This window comes from Zootoca vivipara, chromosome 4 (genome assembly GCF_965207765.1).
Source record: "Zootoca vivipara chromosome 4, rZooViv2.hap1.1, whole genome shotgun sequence".
NCBI classification, from domain to species: domain Eukaryota; kingdom Metazoa; phylum Chordata; class Lepidosauria; order Squamata; family Lacertidae; genus Zootoca; species Zootoca vivipara.
Window position 1 is genome coordinate 62,934,521 of NC_142587.1, and position 21,548 is coordinate 62,956,068.

The 21,548-nt window shown below is 42.5% G+C and overlaps 1 protein-coding gene and 1 long non-coding RNA gene across 3 annotated transcripts in view; one reads left to right on the forward strand and one right to left on the reverse strand.

The window, feature by feature from the left end:
* LOC148685966 (uncharacterized) overlaps positions 1–21,548 on the forward strand; it is a 33,765-nt gene that overhangs the window by 6,944 nt on the left and 5,273 nt on the right. For both annotated transcript variants that reach the window (XR_015949627.1, XR_015949626.1), the window contains exons 2-3: positions 13,655–13,918; positions 19,822–19,933. This is a non-coding gene — a long non-coding RNA (uncharacterized LOC148685966). The remainder of the gene's footprint in view (positions 1–13,654; positions 13,919–19,821; positions 19,934–21,548) is intronic.
* GJA8 (gap junction protein alpha 8) lies at positions 4,618–6,299 on the reverse strand. Its single transcript, XM_035115425.3, has one exon. The coding sequence runs from the start codon at positions 6,297–6,299 to the stop codon at positions 5,034–5,036; it is 1,266 nt and encodes a 421-aa protein (XP_034971316.1). The 3' UTR covers positions 4,618–5,033.

Sequence of the window (21,548 nt, forward strand, 5' to 3'; positions counted from 1 at the left end):
AGAGGTCTAACACAGCTGTATTTCCCACAAGGGTAGAGAGCAGCATGTAGTTTAGCTCAGGACACTTCATAATGTTTTCTGCCACTATGGGTTGAGTTCAATCTTTATTCACAATTTTCACCAAAACAATTTGCAAAAGACAAATTACAAAAAAAAGAACTCAATCAAAACCATATAAAAACATTACCGGTATAAGTTATTAAAAAGGAAGAACACATAAAACACACATAGAATGATATCATTTTCTATCATTCTTAAAAACTTTTTGTCTCTTTAACTTAGGCACCAACATAGTGGGTTGCTTATTAAATGAGTTACAATTTGCCAATAAGCCATCCGCTTTCTCATGTTCTGACCAAAATTATTTCCCTTTTGGGGATGGAACTAGTCACATGGAGCTCTTTTTATTTTGTATATCATATCATTATTCTTCCTGCTTTTGATCTCTGTACGAACCAGCCCTAACATTTGTCTTCTTAATTATCATGGCAAATCATTTTTATATCATTTGCAATAAATTAGAATGTCACCTGCCTTACTTACTTTCTGAGTCACTCTTAGAAGCAAGATTCTGGACTAGATGGACGCTTGGTCTGATCCAAATGACTTCTTGTTAGAATCTCATATTTCTAAAATGTGTTTCACATTCAGTCTTTCATTTAAACAAAAATCCAAAACCCAACAGATTTATTCTGATTTCCCCCCCTCCCCTGTTACTAAAGACTTCAACACCATTTTAATAACATAATGCTATAACAGGATTGGAGCAGTCATTTAAACAAAGTACAGAAGTGTAAGACTGCAAAGGATGCCGCCACCCCAATAGCAGACAATTGAAACTGTAAAGGGAGCTCTCTATAGGGGAACAAAATACATTGGAATTTGGTTAGGATTAAAAGCCTGATCCCAAACCATGGGAATGAATGCAGAAAAAAATCCCTGACTTCAGTTGACCTCTGAATTAGATGCTAACAGTCCTCAAATCTTATGAAAATTTCTATGGGGCCCATTCTGGGTGTTGGCAGTTTATGCTAAAGGGATTTTCTGAACTGGATTACACCTCCCATTGCAGCAAGCCCTTTGCATTGTTTCAAACTGGAGAGAATTTGCTGAGCTACTGAGGACTGAAAAAGCAGCGCCAATGAAAATGCATACCTGCACATTTCTGTTATTAGTCTCCATCCTCTTAAAAATATTTTACTTGCAACACACAATATATGCAAGTTGTATTTTGCCCAAGCCTACAAAGGATTTGTCATAGTTCTCAGGCTAGTTAGAATGTGGTGGACATTTTCAACACTAGAGATGTGCACCCTGTTTAACAAAACAGACGTTTTAACAAGTGAAATCCAGTTGCTGGTTTTGACCCAGTAGGTGCCTCCATTAATTGTAGAGGAGCCGTGTTTTGTGTGCGACTAGCCCCTGGAGCTCCAAGACCCCCTGAAAATTGGCTCTAGAGAGTTGAGCGGACCCTCCAAAAGAGACAGAAAGTAGTGAGAGACTGCAAGGGGAATTGGCCAAAATTACCCCCACCCTTCCTTTAGTGGCTGTATCTGCTGGCTCTAAAGCCTGTCCATGATCACAAAGGCACTAATTGAACTCCACCCAAAGCCTTTGAATTTCTTTGATGATACAGGTGTGTTTTAATGCCAAATACACTTATTTCCTTGCTACAGTACTCCAACTGAGCTATTCAGGAGCATCTGGTAGGTCACTGTTGATGACCCAGCAGTAAACTTTGGTCTGCTCCAACAAGGCCCTTGTCTTATATTCTTATCACTTCACTGTGGTTTAGAATAGAGACATGTGTCTATCTAAGATACATCCAACCAGCTTCATTCTGCAGTGGTCCTACATAGGTTCAGATTGCAAGAACCAGAATAACCAGGGCAATAAGAGTAGACTATGCAGTCTGCACAGTAGGACGTATGCTACCAGCACTTCAACGATAGCACATATATACTGAGGGGAAAGCACAGTAATGTATTTTTTGGGATGCAACTTTCATGCCACAATAAATGCCTTTATTCACCACTGGCTAGAAATCTTGTTAGACAGCGATAGGGAACCTGTGTTGCTCTGGGTTTCATAAGACTTCAATTCCCATCAGCCCCAGCTAGCATAGGCAATGGTAATGGGTGATGGGGGTTGTAGTCCAACTAACATCTTGAGGGCCACAGGTTTCCCAACTCTGTTGTTATGGATACGTACATTTAGCCACCAGCTAAATTATAACACAAAAAAGGCATTACCATCAAACAACACAATCCCGATCCATTAAAAGACTGGTATTTTGCCACTGAGCCCAATAAGATGTGCAGCTAGAGTATTGCTAGAGGCAGTACTATAATATACAATACATAACAATGTTATACAACTCCATATCTGTTACCTTTGTGGTGTATGAGAAACCTATATACTATGATATACAACTGGAGCAACACCAAAATTATAGCTCAGTTGCTCTATGGTATTCCAGTCTGGCTGCCAGGGTTTACCCAGTTGGGAGAACACGTGCAGGCAGCTTTCCTCTTCAAGATTTTTACTGTCCCACGCTGTGTACCCTATGCAGCCTTGTGTCTAGAGGGAGGTCAACACAAGGTAGAGACTGTCGCCTGAGCGAGATTTCTTCTATGTTGGTTAAACATCTGCCTTACATCAGATAAAGATCCTCTCCTCAGTGAAGTTTTGTTAGACCTCTTTCTTTCCCCAGGGCTACAATAGTTTAACAAGAAGTTACAGCAACTCGGGCTGTCAGTGGAGCTTTTGCAATCAATGTCCCTACCATCTGCCAAGGCTATAATAAAAACTAGGTTGTGGGATATTGAACGCCAGAAACTAACAGTAGCAGCAGAGAAAACATGTCCCCATCTTTATTTTCAACTTTCTTGGGCACATGAAACTAACCACAATTACCTTGAATTTCTGCTTAACCCTCAAGAAAGAAGAGCATTTTCGCTAGCCAGGTTTAATTCAAATCCATCAAACCTCCTTTGGGGAAGGTTCTCAGGCAGGGTGGAAGGAGAAGGAACTTGCCCATGTGAAGACCACCTGGTGGAAACCCTTACACACATCCTTCTTAATTGTAAACTACTGTATATTCCGGCGTATAAGACGACCCCCGACTTTTGAGATGATTTTCCTGGGTTTAAAAGTAGTCTTATACGCAGGAATATACAGAATTTGCTGATCTCCATCAGCAATTTCTAGATCAACTCTGCATCCCCAAATGGAAACAAGAGTTGGAGGTCGTACGTTTTCTATTACTGGGGAATGATCAGGAGCTCACCAAGTTAGTGGCTAAAAATCTCTATTTGGTTTTTTGTCGTCAAAATACACTGCAGACGTCTGATCTCCCTGGAGACCTAGAGATGCGACGATAGACTGCTCTGCCTTTCTTTTAGCAAATGTTTTGTGCTACCGGGGAAGTGGTAATTCTGTATTGATTTGTTTTGGATGTTTGTATGTGATGCCAATAAAAGGTTTGATGATAATGATGATTTAACTAAGAAATTCAAGGCTCTCCAGGATCAGGAATCTACAAGGACCTGCATGGCTCCTTTTTTAAAGCAGAAGAGTAGGGTTTGAGTGCCACACTAAGGCTGTGAAGAACTTCACAACTACAGCAAGGAGCTGTAGCACTTATTTGGAGGGAGAAAAGCACCTTTGCCACTTTGTAAAGTTGACTAAGGTAAGACAGACGATTTCCCCCTCAAAAATGCAAGGGAATGTCTTCCTATAAAGCAATCAAAAAATTTCCCCCGCTTGGCAGGGGCAAGAGATGATTAGCCCCCTGAAAGCAGAAGGGAATTCCCCCACCACCACCACCACTAGTATAAGAAAGGTAACTAAAACAAATCAGTGGCAGAGTCCAGGTCATGTAACACCTGTTCTCCACTGCTTAGGACTTTGAAAGTGCCAACAATCAGCTGAAAACACAAGGCTTTCGGCACAGCTGCACCTTTACCTGCCCCTTTACTTGATGGTGATTTACGATGTCAGGTATAGGTGGGTGAGCCATGGCTTGACCTAAGTGGTTTCACGGGTTATAGGAGGAGGACAAATCAGGCCTATGAGCTAGAGGTTCCACACCACTGCTCTAAGATGATGTGCTCCTCTGTCCTAGAGGCCACATTTATGAAGAGAAACCAGTATTTGCTTGTAAGTTGCTTTGGGTTGCCTGGGACAAGATAAAACAACTTAACATAATTAATTAATTAATTAATATAATATGTGACCCAGGTCCTTGACATGTCCCTCAGAACTAGTTTTTAAAAAATACAGCAGCATGACACAACCACATAAATTGCTCCTAGGAGGCACTGTTGTATCTGAGGAGTCATAACTTCTTTGCAACAACGGGTTGGGATGTATTGCAGGGACAAAACATTAAGTGTGTGAACTGGACCAGGGGATACAAGTATAGGTAAACCACATTTATCTCCACAGGCAAACACTGCAGCTTTTGTTCTTTCACAGGGGGATAAATGGATCTCATTTAACAATACTAATTGCCGGTATCCCTTTTTGTGAGGAAAATAACTTGCGCTCAAGGCTCAACAAGGAAGGAAGAACAAAAACTGTTGTGGCCAAAGCAAACACCGAACAAAGAAATACCCAGGTTAACAGTTTATCAATATCTTATGATAACCAAATGAAGAAACAGGCTTCCCGCATCCCTGGAGAAAAGAGAAGCATAAAAACAGGTTGTGATCGCAGTCGTTACATCTGTCTTCGTTGCTTTAGGAAGGCTTTCCCCCTTGGATGTCAGTGCTGTATATAGTGCGTTTGTATGTGAGGCATTTGTATGTGAAGGAAGAGGGATTCTTTGGTTCAATGGGTCACCGTAGGACAGCTAGCTCCATGTGTAGGACAAACAGGACTGACAAGGCAGTTAGCGTTGATAGCACCTTTCTAGCCAAAAACACTGATAAGAAATAATATTAAAATGACTGGTTTAGCACTTTGTTTGGAGACATCTGAGATATATATGTATTTCTGTGGCTTCTTCAGAGCCACTCGAGCCAGTACCCTCATACAGTCAGATCATCTGACCTGGCGCGACTACTGGCTTTGCTTAGCCTGCTGAGGGGTCTTGTGTCAGCTGTAAGATCAGCGGATGGTAAAGGCAAGTCGTCTCCCAGCGGCTCTGGCTCTTGTTCCTCCTCCATACGCTTGTCACCTTCTCCTTTCTCTGGGGCTTTCTCAGTCACCAGTTCCACCCTCTGTCCCTGGGCTGCCGCCTCAGCCACTTCCTGTTCCGGCTCCTCTCCTCCTCCGACTTTCTCCTCCTCCTGTTCATCCGCATGAGCGTATGAAGGCAGGTGCTCCCCCAAGGCCCTGGAAAGGTCTTTCAGGCGCTCCATGCCGATCTTCTCCTCAAAGTCGTTGAATGAGGGGGGAACTGGGGTGGTTTCTACTCCCACTTCGGTCAAAGGGAAGTAGTGGAACGTCGGCTTCTCCTCTTCCTCCAGCAACTTGTAGCCTTTGACCTTCTGGATAGATGAAACTGTGATAGAATGAAGGGGCTTCTCTGGGGCCTCCTGAGGCTGTTGCTGCACTGGCCTCCTGAAAGCACCCAGGATCTTCTTAAAGCCTAAGTGACTGATCTCCACAAGATTGAGGAAGAGAGAGACTGATGCCACAACCAGCATGAACACAATAAAAACAGTCTTTTCGGTAGGCCTGGAGACAAAACAGTCCACGAGGTTGGGGCAAGGCCACCTGCCACAGCGGTATAGCGGAAGAATTCGGAAGCCATACAAGAAGTACTGGCCCACTATGAACCCTACCTCAAAAAGGGTTTTGAAAAAGATGTGGCAAATATAGGTTCTCAGAAGCGTTCCCTCGAGGTGGAACCTCTTGGTCCCCTTGGAGCTTGCTTCTCTCGTGGCTATAGGGCTCTTCCGGTCTGGATCAAGGGGTGAGTTTTCTTCGTCTTCCCCAGCTTGCTGAGCCCTCTCTGCTTCTTCCCGCTCTTTCCTTTTCTCTTCCATCCTTACAAGGTGTGCAGTATGGCCCAAATAAACCAGCGAGGGAGTGGAGACAAAGATGATCTGCAGGACCCACAGTCGGATGTGGGAGATGGGGAAGGCCTCGTCATAGCACACATTTTCACAACCTGGCTGCTGGGTGTTGCACACGAAATCTGACTGTTCGTCTCCCCATACAAATTCTGCAGCAGTCCCAAGGATTAGGATCCGAAAAATGAAGAGGACAGTCAGCCAGACTCTCCCAATGACCGTGGATTGTTCATTCACCTCTTCTAAAATGTTCCCCAAGAAACTCCAGTCACCCATTTCTGGCTGTTTAAGAGGAAGACAATGATTAAGTTGCATTATATAAAGAAGGGTTTTAATATATTCAGCACATGTTGCATTTCAAAAGAAGGCAGGATATCTCAGTCAATAAAAACCTGAAACTCTTAATCTCGGTGTCGTGGTTTCAAGCCCCATGTTGGGCAAAAAGATTCTGAATTGCAAGGGGTTGCATTAGATGTTAGATGACCCTTGTCGTGCCTTCCAACTCAACAATTCTATGATTCCTGCTGACTTTTAAAACATTCCATGATTTCCCCAATGATCTGCATGGAGAGGGGGTAACAACAATTCCAGATTTAGTTGTTTGAGGTTTGCTGATTTAGGGCACAGGCCATATCCCACTGAAGTCAACAGCATTTGCTTTATTGACTTTGGTGGTTCTGGATTATACACACTGAGTGATGGCCAACTTAGTCTTGTTCAGAGTAAAGCCACTGAGATCAGCGGACTCAGGTGCATTGCTTTGAATGGGTCTACTCTAAGTATGACTAACAGTTGATACTGCTTTTAAAATCCCTATTAGGCTTATACCAGTGAACAGAACAGGTCACCAGAGCAGCTGGTACAAAATCATGCATTGCCATTGAAAAATTCTCTGAAATTCCCTAACTTCCCTAAAAGTTGGTTACAAAATTGTTCCTGCTAATGGGTTAATTTACAATGGTATGCCACAAGTTACAAACAGTCCACCATTTTCATGCTGCTTCTGTAGGGTGTTGGGATCTTGCTGAAAGCATTGATATGCCAGTGATAATGGCGCACATGATCAAGGGGAAACTTTGCTCCAGGATTGGAAGCCACTGTCACCTGGCCCTAAGAGCTTCTTATTGATCACCAAAGGGGTTTATGAACCTATGTTAATCATAGCTGTGTATTGCTGTGTATCAGTTTGCAATGACAGCACAGTGAAGCCACAGTGCTTCACAGGATAAGAATACAAACACACACTTAAACCTTTTATAAGATTCACTGTGTTGTATCCAATAGTCAGAGAAGACCCATTAAAATTGATGGGCATGACTATTTTAGGTTCATTAAATTAAGTTGGATTACATCCCACTAACTGAAAGATGAAAGATCCATTTCTCACAATATATATATATTATTATTCAAAGAGATAATTATATGACTTTTTATAGACATCTGAAGGCAGCATGGTTTCAGGAAACTTGTAATGTTTGATGTTTTATTGTCTTCCGTTATATTTTGTTGGAAGCCACCCAGTCAGATGGGCAGGGTACGAGAAATTTATTGTTGTTATTATTATCATTACTACTACTACTACTACCACTACCACTAAAATTGTGATGAACTTTCCCATATCAAATGGGTAGCATATAAACCATCATTTTATAGCAGAAAAGATCTGAATAGCCAGGGAGATTTTAATTTCTATTTGGCAATCAGTATTCTGTCTTTCTGATATGCATTATAAACTATGGCTTTAAACATCTTGTTTAGCATTTCTCTATAATAGCTGCTTCTACCTCACAAGACTCATTCACAATGCAAGTTAATTTTTCACTTCAGAATCATTTAAACTTAGCATAAATCAACTGATATTTTTGGCATAATTTTTGGGATAATCTGTAATAATTCCACCTGGCATCAAAGTGTCTCATCTTGGCTAACCAACATATCCACACACCATAACTCAGACATCTGTAGCACAGGGAAACAAAGGCACGCTAAATTTTCTATAAGATAATTTAGATGAAACCTCAAAAAGTACTCTGTAACAGGACCACAACATTCAGAAATATTCCTTCTTCCTCCTCCTCTTTTAAGAGCTTCCGCAACAATGAATTTTCTGAACACATTTTCTGCCTCCTGTGTTCTGTTAAAAACTTTAAATACCTTGAGGAAAACCCAAGTATTTTTGTTGCGAAAAAATCTTATGCTGACAAGATTAACTCTAATTTCTAGGGCTTAATCCAGTCTCCAGGAATGCAAATTGTTCACCCAAGAACCAAGGCAATTTACATCGTTCTTCAGTAGCATCCTTTTAGTAACAGTGAATATAAAAAATGGAGACCGAGTTTGAAAAGGCCTACTGAGAGTTAATGGGATTTGTAAATACAACTTGTGTCTGTCCAAATGGCCCGTTCCAAGTCAGGACATCTTTGCAGTTTTCTATGCCCTCCCCAGCCAATGTGGTACAGAGGGATGCACATGTGAAACAAGATGCTATGGCTATTTTACCAATAAAAAACCACTCCATATAGATAGGTGCATGTTGGTAAAATGGCCAAGAGATCAGGATTCGTATAGGCATCTCTCTTGAGCACCATACAGTGGGAGAAAGACACCCCCCAAAAGACATGGAAGCTGGCCCTTGGATGCTGACTGCCTCACATTCCAACCGCTGCGACATCAGCTACCTAGAAGTCAAAAGAAAATCCATATAAATCAATGCCATCAAGAAGGCAACTTGCCACAGTGAAAGGTTCCGCCGAAGAACTGGGCTCCTCTTGTTGCTTGGCGTTCAGCAGCAAAAAAGGTGAACTTTAGCTTCTCCCTGCTCTAAAAGCCCCAACCTTGTCGCACGACTGAGCAGATATGACTGGATCAGCACTGATGGGTGGGCTTTAGCTGCCCTGCAGTCTGTAAGCTCCAAGCCAGACATCTTTAGAAAGTCAATGACATTCGGTGACATGGAGAACAAAAGAGGGGAAAGACCAAAAAGGGAGAGGGAGGGCACATCATAAAAAAAAAGTTTGTGAGTGCTGAATAGGAGCAAAGTGAACAAGCACTGATAGCATAGCACAGGCCAAGGTGCAGTTTGCAGAGTCCAACATTAGCCTACAGTGATATATCCATTTGAGTGCTGGGGAAGTTATCCCCATCTTAAACCTCATCTGCTCATTGCGAAGAAGTGTGCATGCACATATGCTCAATGTGAAGAAGGTATCTGAAGAAGTGTGCATGCACACGAAAGCTCATACCAAAATATAAACTTAGTTGGTCTTTAAGGTGCTACTGAAGGAATTTTTTTATTTTGCTTCGACTCAGACCAACACGGCTACCTACCTGTAACTGCTCAATGTGGTTACTATGGGTCAAAGCCGATGGACTAGACTGCAGCTATGATCACAGAAACAGCCATGGGCTTCCTATATTCATGCTCATCCCCCCCTCTTTTGTTTCCACATACAGTACATGATTGGGTGGAGGAATTTGCTAGTATGACCCAGCTAGGAAGCAGCTGTATTGTTTTGTAGTATTAGGGGCTGTTGCCCCTGCTTGCTCCCCTTGCTCCCCTTGTTGAAACCTCACTGCAGGTGCATTTAATGGAACCCCCCCCTGTGTTAAGCAGCTCACCTAGGCCACCAGCCACCAGCACTGCTTCCTTCTTTGCCTAGCTGCCATTCCTCACACTGCAGTTGGCATGGCCATCTAATGGAAGCCACACAAACGGCAGAGCGTGATGACGATCTTACATTTTTATGTCTATAGGAAGATAGTTTTCATGCATGTGTGCTGAAAACACTGTGTGTTAGTGACTGTGCATTAGCCACTCAACAGGAAGGGCACAGAAGTACAGTGGTACCTCTACTTACAAATAACTCTACTTACGAATGTTTCTACTTACGAATGGAGCTCCGTCCGCCATCTTGGATGCGGTTTAGATAGGATTTTTTCTACTTACAAATTTTTAGATAGGGTTGCTTCTACTTACGAATTTTTTCTCCCAATGCATTCCTATGGGATTCAACTTACATTTTTTTTCGACTTACAAATGTGTGTTCGGAACGCATTAAATTCGTAAGTAGAGGTACCACTGTAGCTGCTACCCTTTTGCAGGGTGCGTTTAGCAAGACTGCATGCCCACACCTGTGTGTGTTGATCTTCTAGCTGCCATGCAATAAAGACAGCCCATAGATGCATAGGCTCCCCCTCACGTTCAAGTGATTTTCTGCTGTTTTCCCTAGGCTATCATTCGGCTACCTCTGTGGCTATGTAACTGCCCCATCACTGTCCCAGGCAGGCAAGCTAAGAGTAAGTCAAAGGATACTTTGACAGCAGACAAAAAAGTCAAAGCTGCATTTCTTTCACAAGTGAAATGCCCTTTTCCCATGTTCAGAAAAAAAGGAAACTTGTTTTTCCTAGGGGGGATTTCTGCAGGTACTCAGAGGCACACAGTTTGAAGTGCAGAGAGAGAGAGAGAGAGGGAGAGAGAGAGAGAGAGAGAGAGAGGGAGAGAGAGATTTTCTGGGGGGGACGCGGGGATACGCGTATCCCAAAACATTTTGTGAATCTTTGTACTTTTGTCCATTTACTGTATTTATTTTTCCTGAATTGAACTATAAAATGGTGATGTTCTTGAGTCAAAATGAAAATAACCCTAAACATTTTAAAGAAAAAAAGCAGTGTGTGTGTGTGTGTGTGTGTGTGTGTGTGTGTGTGTGTGTTTGTTTGTAAAAGAAGACAAATCCAAGTCAGCTTGAACCTTGGGCCACCACTCATTTTGGAAATAAAGCATCACACTTTTTCTTGCGGCAACACAGAGAAACCAAGCTGCCTTTGCAACCCAGACCTTTCCTGGGAGCCCAGTGTGTGGAATGGCAGAGAGGGGAATGAGTGGCACTTTTTTGTTTCAAGAGGATTTCCTACACAATGGTGTCAGGGTAAGGTAGGGCCCTTTTTTTTAGCAGAGCAGTTCATGCATGAGGGCACGTTCCTGTCAGATAGCTAGGACACAGCCGCAGTTTGTGGGACTGGACGACCCCTGCAACAAAGTTATCATCTCTTGATCTGCTTAGCTCAAAATCAGCTTTCATGTTTCCTGCTAATGTGCTGAACATAGCAAACCTACAGGCCATCCGCTAAACGCTAAGGCCAGACACTGAGAAGTCCCCTACAAGAAAAACTGTGCTACATTACTAGAAACCCCCAGTTGGCTCATGTGGTTGGAAAACTTGAGTTTCTAAGTCACTTTAACAAAGTTAGTGTAAGGACTACAGCACACAAATATCCAATGTTACCCGTACCTCTTGACTTCTCCATATGGCTGTGTAAGTTTCCAGAGGACCTTCCAACACTGAGTGCCATAGGTGTGTGTGTGGCTGCGAACTGAACTGGTTAGTTCAAATGTATCAATGAAATTCAGCTGTACCCACCATCTCTGTTTCTTGGTCCTTGCTGCAGCTACCAGATCACAATGTGGTGAGGGCTCTAGAAGCCACAACTAAGATTACCCCCCTATTGGGGTCCAGATCAGGGGTCCTACAGGTGTTGTTGGATGATAACCACCATCATCTCTGACCAGCGGCTGTGTTGTTTGGTGATGGGAGTTGGAGTCCACATCTGGAGGGCCAGATGTTCCTTACAGACTGAGACCATATAGAACATTTTGTAAAAAGTCGGTCTTTAATATAATGGTAGTAAACAAGGCACAACAACATGGCAACCTACTTGGAGGGGGGGCGGAGCCTCCTCTTGTACTCAAATGAAGTAGCACAAATTGTGCTTAACTTTTTAAGGGTTCGCCTGACTCAGTGTGGTTTTGTAGTTTGTTCCCAAAAATGCTCAACAGCTTGAGCCTTGCACCATCGCCACGGGCATGAACAATTCAGCTAAGGTTTCCTCTTATCGAGATATCGGCTTTTTCTCGACACTTTTTATAACTGAGCTTATATTAGTTTATATTAGCCATCCATCTTATGTTATTTTAACCATGGACACACGTTCCTGAAGGAGAACTTCGTAAGATTTACACACTTTTAAAGTTCCTTTAAAACTAGTCACACCAATAAAATATTTTTCTTTGTATATACTGTGTATCAGTGTTTCTCCCTTTGGATCCTGGCTAAGGATAGAGAGTATCATTTTGATTTTATTTTATTTTATTTAGCAAATTATCTGTATTGTAAATCGCTAAAGGGTTTTGTGGTGAAGGTAATGGTGAGTCATTCTGTGGCAGCCATTGGCTCAGCTGCTCTTATCTCGTCACAAACAATTTCTGGTTCCCATTGCCTGAACTGCCCTGATCTCTAGGGCTGCCTGCATGTCGTGCAGTATATTCAACTAACTGTTCCTCAGAGTAGATCCATTGAAAGGAATAGGTCCATTAATTTCAATGGGTATACTCATGAGTAAAAGTGAGTTAATGTCAGCCCCATACATTTAAGGTGCACATACACACGCCCAAGAATCCTAGGAACTGGAGGTTTTTAAGGGTGCTGGGAATGTGAGAGGTAAACTATTGTTCTCAGGATTTGCCGGGAGAGGGATGAAAAGTTTTTTTTAATGTATGGTATGTATGCATTCTAGGATTAGGGCAGGCCGTATGAGAGGGCCTAAGGAAGGAGTTCGGGATAGGAAGAAAGGGGAATGAGTCTGAAAGGGCTGCTGGCCAGGGGAAGCAACCAGGGGTGCTTAGGAAAGGAGGGGTGGCACTTGAGCCTTGTCCACCAAAATGAGGAGAGAAGAACACTAAAGGAATGAGTTTGACCATGAAAAGGAACCTGAGGAAGAGAAAGTAGAGATAACGGACTGCATATTGCTTTGAAGTTGCTAGCTGTTTGACTGCAGGCCTTTGGTTAACCCCACAAGGGGGTGCTGTATTCTCACATTAGTATGGTTTATTTAGGATTGATATAGTAACTTTAGGATGTAACCTGAGCCTATCCCCTTCATCCTGGTTTAGGTGGTTATTAAAGTACCTTCTCCTTTCCTAGGAGGAGTATCTTAAGGACACATGCAGTGGTGGTGATGGTGATGAAAATTTTGATTTCTATACTGCCCTTCATCCAAGATTACAGGGTGGTTTACAATATAAAAACACAAAATGCATACCATAATAACAAGCAATAATCCCCACATGCACAGTATTATTGGTGCTTTCCCCCACTATTTACTGTGTACTGAATTCCATTGTGTGATTGTAGCTTTTTAATGAGGTGAATGACGAACTTTCTTGAACAGGGTTTTTTCCCCTGTTACACAGCAAACATAAACGCTTACATGCATTGCAATGCACTGATTTATGATCTCTATCCACTAGAGTTGTGATCTCACAAGTACATTCTTGTGAACACAGAACAGTGTGGTGTAGTGGTTAGAGTACAGGACTAAGACCTGGGAAACCAGGGTTCAAGTGCTTACTGGGTGACCTTGGCCCAGTCACTGTTACTCAGCCTAATGCCCCTCGCAGGGTTGTAGTGAGGATAAAATGGGGAGAGGGAGAACCGTATATACCACCTTGGAGCAATGAAAAAAAATATTTAATGAAATGAATTGGACACAGTAAATTAACAGTGAACTGACCCTAAACTTTCTACTCCATAGATTTTAATGAACGCTTTATTTTTGTTTTTTACTGGTACCTTCAGAATTTAAGAAAGAAGCTCACCAGCGGAATTAGAGCATAACTCTGCAGAAGGATGTCGCTGTCACTACAAAAGGTCTGGATGGACCAATGGTCTGAGCTGGTAACAGACAGACCCTTCTTGTGGTTCCACCACTGGATGTAGCCCATTTTGCCGTTACATGAGATTGTCCCTTTCTGCAATTCCCAGCTGTAGCCCTAGAGATGTGGTTGCCACCCCTATTGCTGAGCTTCCAAGCATCAACTCAAGATGCAACTTTCCACCCAGGTAAATATTGATGTGTTCCAGGCCATGTGTTATCATTATGCCTGCTGCTGTAAGGATGCAGTGATTGGATGATAAGAATATTGCTGGTTTGAATGACTGTTTAGAGTTTTGATGACGTCAATTCATGGTTTGCTTCGAGTACATTGCAAACCACCCTGGGATCTTCACTCACGATGGGTGGTTTGAAAACAGAATGAATTAATTGATCGGGAATTTAAATCATAGCATTAAAAATGTAAAGTGTTATTCCAGTGGTAGATCCCAAGTGAACCAAATGGCCTGTAGCATAGGAAAGGCTATGTCCCTTCAACAACAACAACAACAACAACAACAACAACGCTATAGTCCCCAAGATCCATGCTTTTTCTTCCATAGTGCAAAGCCTGGATACATTTTTGAAGATAGTGTTTTGATTGAGTTCACATTCGATTCTGTCACACCCATTAGTGTTACACCCTTAAATTCACTCAGATAACATAGGAGAGAAAGAAGCCAAAGAAGGCCCACTTGGCTAGCAGTTGTGAACTGAACACATATTGTTTCCACCTAGTCAAAGGTGATATGCATTTAAAGCACCCATGACTTCCCCCAAAGAATCCTAGACACTGTAGTTTGTGAAGGATGCTGGGAACTGTAGCTCTGTGGGGGCTAAACTACAGTTCTGAGGATTCTTTGAAGAAAACCATTTGCTTTAAATGTATAGGATGTACACCTCAGTCGTCATCTTCTTCCTCAGATTCTGGGGTTTGCAATATAGCCTTATGATGGTGGCATGAACTCCCTGCCACAGCCAGGACTCCACATGTGAGATCCTAGCTTGGCTCCCAAGAGAAAGATTTGGAGCTGTCTCCGTTTTCCTGGTCCTGACAGAATGAAGTAGGTACCTTGCTGTGAACCTTGAAACTGGCGTCCACTTTTTTTTCACCACGATGTTTTGTTCCCAGAAAACCGGCTGACTCCCTCCAGGGAGGACATCCGTGGGGGCAGTTCCTGTTTCCCTGCCCTTCCAGGCACTAGCCTTCCTGAGCCTGATACAATTGTTTCTCTGGGCACGGTGCAAAATATGCCAGCAAAGAACGGAAGCCTCTCATGCTCCAGCAATTTATTTTTTTAAAGAAAAGGTTCTCGGGCTTGGAAGCAGTTGAGCCTGTAAGTTCTGTTTTCCTAACATGGGATCCAGGCCATTTGCAAGCAATTAATTTTCCAGAACAAATGGCCAGACAGTCTCTGAATCATGGAAGGAGGACTTTCCATGGGAATGTTGCTAGCTGTGTGGTGGGTCAAAAAAGGTGCAAGCAACACAGCTCTTTACTGCTCAGTGGTAGTCTTGTGTTGCCCATACTTGGAGATGCAGGCTACAGTGACTGCAACCCCATTGACTGGAAAAGTAAAGGAATCTAACATATTGGATTTCACAGCTGCATTTCGTGACTCAGCTCCCATGTCTTCAACTCTGACAAATTCACACTTATAAAGGGGCCTGTGGACTGCGACTCAGATCACTCACTGTAATTAACAGGAATTCAGGGAAGGTAAAGCAGATGTACTAACTGAAAAAAATAAACAGCAAAGGGACTAGGCAATGCACTGAGAAACACAAAGTGAAGAAATTATCAATGGGATTAACAGAAAACCCCACAAGGAAACCAGGAGGCGTTTTGATTGTCGAATAACCTCCCTGCCAAGAGATCAGAATCAATGTGAAATAAAGACCGGATATAATCTAACCTCCCTATAAGCTTTGTACAAGCAAATTAGGGTGGAATCTACACACATACAAAAAAAATGCTGTGGAAATGCTTTTTTAAAAAATGTTTTGAAAAATATGGTGAATTTTGCATAGCTCACTGTTGCCATCTAGCGTCACATTTGCATATTGCAATTTGCAATATATTTAAAACATTTTATTTGCAGCTGTATAGCTGAGTCCCAGGATGAACGTTCAATAAAAAATAAGTCATCTGGAGGCACTCAGAGTCTCTTTATCATTGTGTTGTACGATGGTCACTTCTGTGCTGAAAACTAGTAACACCAGGGTTGCTCAGGAAAGACTTCATTTGGTACCGGATACTTAACTGTCTTCCTCAAAGACAAGATGACACAACATAGCATCTCTGTGCTATTTTTAAAAAGGAAGGCTAGGTGGACTCTTGAGGTGTTGGTGTGATACAAAAAACCTTTGGTGCCATTTTTGCATGACTTTCTCTTGCATTGGTATCAATTCCTGGATAATGCTTGTCTTCACATCCTCAGAAGGGTGCTGAATACTTTGTCCATGCCCTCAGGATATAGACAGAAGTGTGACAGTACTTGGGTCCTTATGTGGAAAGTCTCCATCAGCAACTAATCCCCAAAGATTAACACCTTGCAGTTCAGTTGTTATCATTTCTTTTTTAGAAAGAAAAACCTACATTCCAGTTCTCAAAGGTGCTGCACTAAAGAGGAGGGGAACACTCTATAAATAACTCCTACCTATCTCTTATAGAAAAGAAAGGGCTGAACTAGAAGGTGTATTAGCTCTAGACCTGTGCTCTTGGTGGTTTTTAAAAAAACAACTGCTGCTGCTGCTGCTGCAAATTGGGGAAGGGCAGTAGCTCAGTGATCGATTCTCTGCTTGGATGCAGAAAGCCATCCCTAGCATCTCCAGGGAGGGATGGGAATGATTCCCTGCTTGAAATCTCAGAGAGCTGCTGCCTGTCAGTATAGACAATATAGACAGTATAGACAGTACCAAGCTAGATGGTCCAATGGTTTAACTCAGCTTCCTTTGTTACTATGTCAGGGTGAAACACCTGATCTGTATCAGGGCCCAAGCTCAAGGAGGCAGTGGGTCTTTAACATAATAGACCACCAAAAGAGAAAAAGAAGGGCAAACTTTAAAACAAAAAGTATTTAAAATGCTGTACTGTATTGCTTATTTTTTAATTCGTGTCCTTCATATGCCACCTCGTAACATAAAGGTTTTTGGGCAGCTTACAATAAATAAGTTTTAAGACACTGAATCATGGGAATAAAACCATAAAAAGGTAGGGGAAATCTCAAGAAAAGGGTGAATTTTTCTTTAAGACTCTTGAGGCCAGTGGGCTGAGAATTCCACCTGAACAGATACAAACAACAAAATGACTAACTGAACCAATATGACCAATAAAAGCCATGATCATGAAAAGAGCATAGGCATTCAAGGGGTGGGAGATGGGCACTCGGTTTCAGATTCTAGTGATAATTGCAGCTTTTGTGCTAGGAATGATAAGCCCCTCAGGGTTACCAGCGATGAAAGGGTTTTCCTTTGTCCTTTGCCATCAAGAACCAGGAAGCCGGCGTATGAACAGCTGAGATCTGTAAGGACCTGCCGAATCCCGGGTGGCCAAACTGTGTGAACACAGCAGGCCTGGCCGTGTGCTGGCTCGTAGTGATAACATTGTGTGCTGAAATTGGCACGAAGTCTTTGGAAACCGTTTCGTGGGGACCTGCTGCTTACAAGCCACTGCTCTGGTTCTCTATCAGCCAAAGGACTCAAGTGCCCCGTGTCCCTGACAATTTTGCGCCACACCCAAAGTGTTTATTGCATCATTGTGTTTTGCTTCCCCCACCCCCATCCTGCTCCAAGGCAGGCCACCCTTAATAAATAATATTAATTTTTTTTTTAAAAAAAGCTGCCAGCAGACAAACAAGCTTGTATCTAAGATCCTGGGGCAAGACCCTTTTGCTGAGCCTGAGGGCTCACCCACACTTAACTTTCCCTCGTATTTTAGAGGTTCCGGTTTCCGCCGGCAGGAATGGCGGACCTGTTTTCCATCCCTCTGACCTTCGTAAGGAATTTGGCGGTTGCTAGGGGAGTAAATGGCAACCCCCTACCCTCTCCGGGGGTTACGGAGAGGGGCCGCTGGCCCGCGATGCCCCCAGACCCACTCCGACTGTTTATGGAGTGGGGGGAGCTTGGGCTGAAAAGCACTTACGAGGGCCAGGACTCCCGGACGCTAATCTGCATGGCGGGGATTTCCATGGTTAAAGAAGATAATTAGGCTTAAATCTATGGACATACTTCAGAAGGAGGGGAAGAAGCGCTGTTTACTGCTGAGAAATCTATGCTGCTGAGGGAGAGGAGTTAAAGGCTGTATATCATCTGGAAGAAGGATTGATGGGGACGGAGCGATAAGGGAATGGAGTTTTATTTTTCTTCATATGAGTTACTTCGTACCTTCCCAGACGCGATGTCCTGGCTTGTTTGGAGTGAAAGAGAAGCAAAAGACTGTGTGAGTTGAACTTTATAAACTGTTGTTACTGAGCATATTTTTTAAAGATGTGGAGTTGCCGATGAGAAAAGCCCCCCCCCCTAGTCGGACGGAAGGAGTCCTGGACGCGTTCGGAGGATTTATGAGCTGTGACGCACTTTGAATTGGAGCAGCGACCTGAAGCTAAGTTCAGCTATAGGGCAAGGAGATCCATTAATTTACCAAGAGTTTATGGTTTGATGTTTGGGTCTTCTGCCTGGAAAAGCTGTAAATTTTATAAAGATCGTTAATCTTTATGGCTATGAGAGAAAACGAAAGTGATTTGAGCTTTTTAAGATGGCGCTGCTTCGACGCAACAGGGAGCTCCAGACTAAGAAGATTTATGGGGAGGCTGGACTGATTAACCCACACAGGAGAAAGAACATTTGTGAAACCTCGTTTGATATTTATCTCAGCAGCTGGGAAACAATCGGTTGAAAGTGGAAAACATCTATGTGACTGTAAGGGGAAGATCTGGATTATTATGAACTTGGAGGACGATTTGAACTTTAGAAAAAAGACGGCAGTGGACGGTTGCGAGGAATCCCCAATTTCTTGAAGCATGGGAACCCAAATAAAAAATTCTTTAGACGATTTGGCATAACATTCGGTTTGATTGATATATATATGTGTATAATTTGAAATAATGAATGTGATATAATTGGTTTTAATTGGAAAATTAATAAAATATATTTAAAAAAAAAAACTTTCCCTCGTATTTTAATTGTATTGTTTACTCTTTAATTCCCCCACGGTCCAAGAGCTTTTCTTGTTGCTCTGCAACTGTGCCTTGTTATAATCCGATCTTACCCACTGAATTGATTGGTTAAGCAAAACATCTGATAAGATCCAATTCCGTGAGTAAGGTCAAAATTTAGCAAGGCACATCTACGGAACAACAAGAAAAGCTCTCAGAGCTAGGGGAATTATTAATAGGTAAACAGTATGATCAACCCTACTTATATATTTACCTCCTTCTTAGAATCCCACCAGACAATTAGCGATGGGAATAAACAGTAGATGTCCATCTGATTGCTGGCAATCTCTCTCCAGCCTTGAGTTTGGAGGAGAGGACATCTTCCAGCTAGTGGGAGGTGGTCCAGAAACAGTTAGACACCTGTTTGTAGATTGAATTTAGGGGGAAACAGATACAGAAATGCAGATAATGTCTAGAACTGTCAGTGGGCTAAAGATGAAACATATTGGGTGCTCTTTGCAAATTGGCAGCCTGCTGTTGGAGTGCTGATTTGTTTCCACCATGTTCTGCTTGTATGCTTGTAAATCAATATTAGAAAAACACCACCAGTGCTTTTTCAACAAAGGAAGCAAAGCCTGTAGGACTACCATGAAAACTTTTCATCGCCGAGAGAAGTGAAGAACATGGAACAATACTTAGATATTTTAGGTGATTTCAAATATGATCTGCTTTTTCTCTTAAATTGCTTTGAATTTCGGGAGGACGCCAGGCATTATTCTTTTTAATTAATCTGTAAAATTAGGCTTATATTCAAATTCATCTTTTTGACTCTTGGTTCCTCGTTTGTAATTAGTGTTTCTGATTTGCCCTTATCTTTTCTTGCCTCTTGACTGTGGTTTACCCCTCTTACATCCAGTGCTATCTATTTTTTTTAGAAAAAGAAGTTCCAGAACTCACCATGAACACCACCTCGTTCTCTTAGAATGGCAATGGCGCCCACCTGAGAGGCGCCAGAACTCACCTGAGAGGTGCTGGAACCGAGTTCCTGTGAGTTCCCCCTGAAAAAGCCCTGCTTACGTCTGCCCTGTTTGCTGTGATTTGTATTACTTTTGCTTCCTTTATTTCTTTGTTCTGCTAACAGTTGCCTCTCTCCTTCCTGCTTCCTTCATTCTCCTGTCCATTTCCATCTTCTTCTTGACCCATCCACCCAGTGGCACCATTCCCCTGAATCTATGCAGACAAGAGAACATTCCTGTAATTTCTCCCAGATGCTTGGTGCTCAGTAAAGCCTGTTGCAAAGCATTAGCAACAAAAGACTTCAGGAATTTGAAATGCTTTGGGCTTTCCATTTTCAGGCCAAGCAGCTGAAGAGACCAGGAATTCCCTCTCTCTTCTCTCTCTCTTCTCTCTCTCTTCTCTCTCTCTCTCTCTCTCTCTCTCTCTCTCTCACACACACACACACACACACACACACACAGTGTTCTGTTCTCCTTTTACAAAGATCTTAAAATCAGCTTTGCCTTCATGGTTCCAGTTCCAGCAAATGTGCTATCATATATTCTACTGGGTCAATGCAACCTGATCTGCCACCTATATCTGGGAGGATGATTAACAACTAAGCATATTGGGAGCCATCCCTTTTTACAGCCCTCATGCATTTTTGGAATGACAAGCAATGTAAAAAGGCTTACAAAGTCCTCTGATCAGTTTACTGAACGTCCATTGGAATCCATGTGCTCCCTTATATAAATCCAGTCATGTTGTATTTAGATCTACGTGTCTATTCTAAATTAACTTTGGCTGCAATCCTATACACAGCTACCTGAAAGTAAGTTCCAGTGAATTTACTTCAGAGTAGGCCTTACTTAAGAGCACAGGATTGTACTGTTAGGACTTTTTTTCCCCTGCAAGCTCATTCATCCAAGATTTAGACTACTAGCTGTGTTGCAAATTTGATATGATTTAAGAGGTGATATTTGCAATAGGATTTGTGTGTGTTTAATCAGAGTTTGCCACTGGGTTTTAATGGCATTGGAACCATAAAAGTTGCATTTTGATTTTTTTTTTAGAGAGAAAAAACTTGGTTTGAAAAGAACAGAAGGCCATTGCCCACAGAGCAAATGTTCAACGGGGCTTGCTCCCAGAAAAGTGTGTAAAACATTGCAGTTTAAGTGCATTATGAGGAACGGTTGAGGGAATTGGGTCTGTTTAGTCTGGGAAAGAGGAGAGTGAGAGGAGATATGATAGCCTTCTTCAAATATCTCAAGGGCTGTCACATGGAAGATGGAGCAAGCTTATTTTCTCTTGCTCTGGATGGTAGGAACCAATCCAATGGATTCAAGTTACAAGAAAGGAGATTCCAATGAAACATCAGAAAGAACTTCCTGACATTAAGAGCTGTTTGACAGTGGGACAGTCTCCCTTGGGAGGTTGTGAAGTGGACTCTCCTTCCTTGGGATGTTTTAAGCAGAGGTTGGATGGCCATCTGTCATGGGTGCTTTAGTTGAGATACCTGCCTTGCAGGGGGGGTTAGACTAGATGACCCTCAGGATCCCTTCTAGCTCTACAGGGGGGGTGATTGTTTTATGGCTAATAGTACGAAGATATTTACAGTAGTAGAACACGAAGGGTAATGTGAAAGTAACAAAGTCAAACCCTCCCA